The sequence below is a fragment of the Castanea sativa genome, chromosome 1 (genome assembly GCF_040712315.1).
Source record: "Castanea sativa cultivar Marrone di Chiusa Pesio chromosome 1, ASM4071231v1".
NCBI classification, from domain to species: domain Eukaryota; kingdom Viridiplantae; phylum Streptophyta; class Magnoliopsida; order Fagales; family Fagaceae; genus Castanea; species Castanea sativa.
In genome coordinates this window covers 62798725-62799993 of record NC_134013.1, presented here as the reverse complement: position 1 = coordinate 62799993, position 1269 = coordinate 62798725, and the positions used below count along the sequence as shown (strand labels likewise).

The window sequence follows — 1269 nt, the reverse complement described above, 5'->3', positions numbered from 1 at the left end:
TCCTCAGGTTTTTACCTTGAAATGGTTAGTTTCATCGGTTTTCCAGGATCATCATATCGTGGTATTATTTACTTTTCTTCATCTTTGCATGATATAATATATTTGTGTTTAACCTAAATCTGAAAATTAATCTAAGTAATCACTTAGTTAATTAATTAGGTTAAACTACCTGGTTAAGGGGTCTAAACGAACTTTTAGTAAGAATTTCTTTTCTTGAACTAGATGTAGTACTAACCAACATAGACTACTAAGCATGGAGATACATGAAACAAATACAATACATCTTAATTCTCTACACAATTAACACTCTCTCTCCGGGTAATAAAGGCCTTATTACAAGACCAAGCCATCACTCTAATACATGCTATCAGGATAAAGGAAATCATGACCACTACTGCATTTCTTGACACATCTTTCATTCCGAGTTGATTCGTTCAAGCTTAAAACGTTCTTGAACAGAAGATATGTAACTTGCAGCCTTCGTATCGACGCTTTCATCACCAGGCATACCATAGAGGTTATCATTTGGACTTATTAAGTCACGGCTGTTATCCTGTACTATAAATGATACCTTCTGTTTAGGCTGAGCAAACACATAGTAGTCCTGGTGGACCAGAAACTCTACTGAAGCAGTTGATGGAGAAGACTGGCTTGGCTTAACCTTTGTAGTATATTGAACAGTTGAGGAAGGCTTAGCCGTTCTATAGAATGGCATCAACTTTCCCTTAACGAACCCTCTGCGCTTGCCGCGATTTGCCTCCATGTTAACCTGAAGTTTGATCACTAATTCTAATTTTGAGTACGAATTTTAGTACAAGATCAGGGGTCTATATATATCAGTTGTAAGGGTACTTTTTTTGTGTTGCAATTTGTACTTTGTAGATAGGTATGAAAAAATCTGAATGGGTTGTGGTCCATCAGCTAAATATCTGGAAGCATATAATCTTCTTTAAGATTATTTCCAGGTTAGAAATAAATATGCCAGTTTTTTTTTTTTTTTTACAAACCAACTAAAAACTTTTCCAAGATATGGAGAAATACCAAAAACAGCATATAATCAACATATATATTGTGGCATTTTCTTTATTATATCACTTGTTATCTACAATGGCTGTTTACCCTGCACTGTTACACTTGAAGGAATCAGACTTTGGGGGAGATGAAGGTAACGCTTTCAGAGTGAGGTTGCACAATAAAATCCTATCATGCAGAATAATCTGATTCCTTCTCACCAGTTTTTCCTTATTCAGTCATGATGACATGGTGACG

At 35.5% G+C, this 1269-nt stretch overlaps 1 protein-coding gene across 1 annotated transcript; it reads right to left on the bottom strand.

The window, feature by feature from the left end:
• Nucleotides 1–213: 213 nt before the first annotated feature.
• LOC142635063 (uncharacterized) lies at nt 214–780 on the bottom strand. Its single transcript, XM_075809297.1, has one exon. The coding sequence runs from the start codon at nt 761–763 to the stop codon at nt 416–418; it is 348 nt and encodes a 115-aa protein (XP_075665412.1). The 5' UTR covers nt 764–780; the 3' UTR covers nt 214–415.
• Between the last annotated feature and the right edge of the window lie 489 nt (nt 781–1269).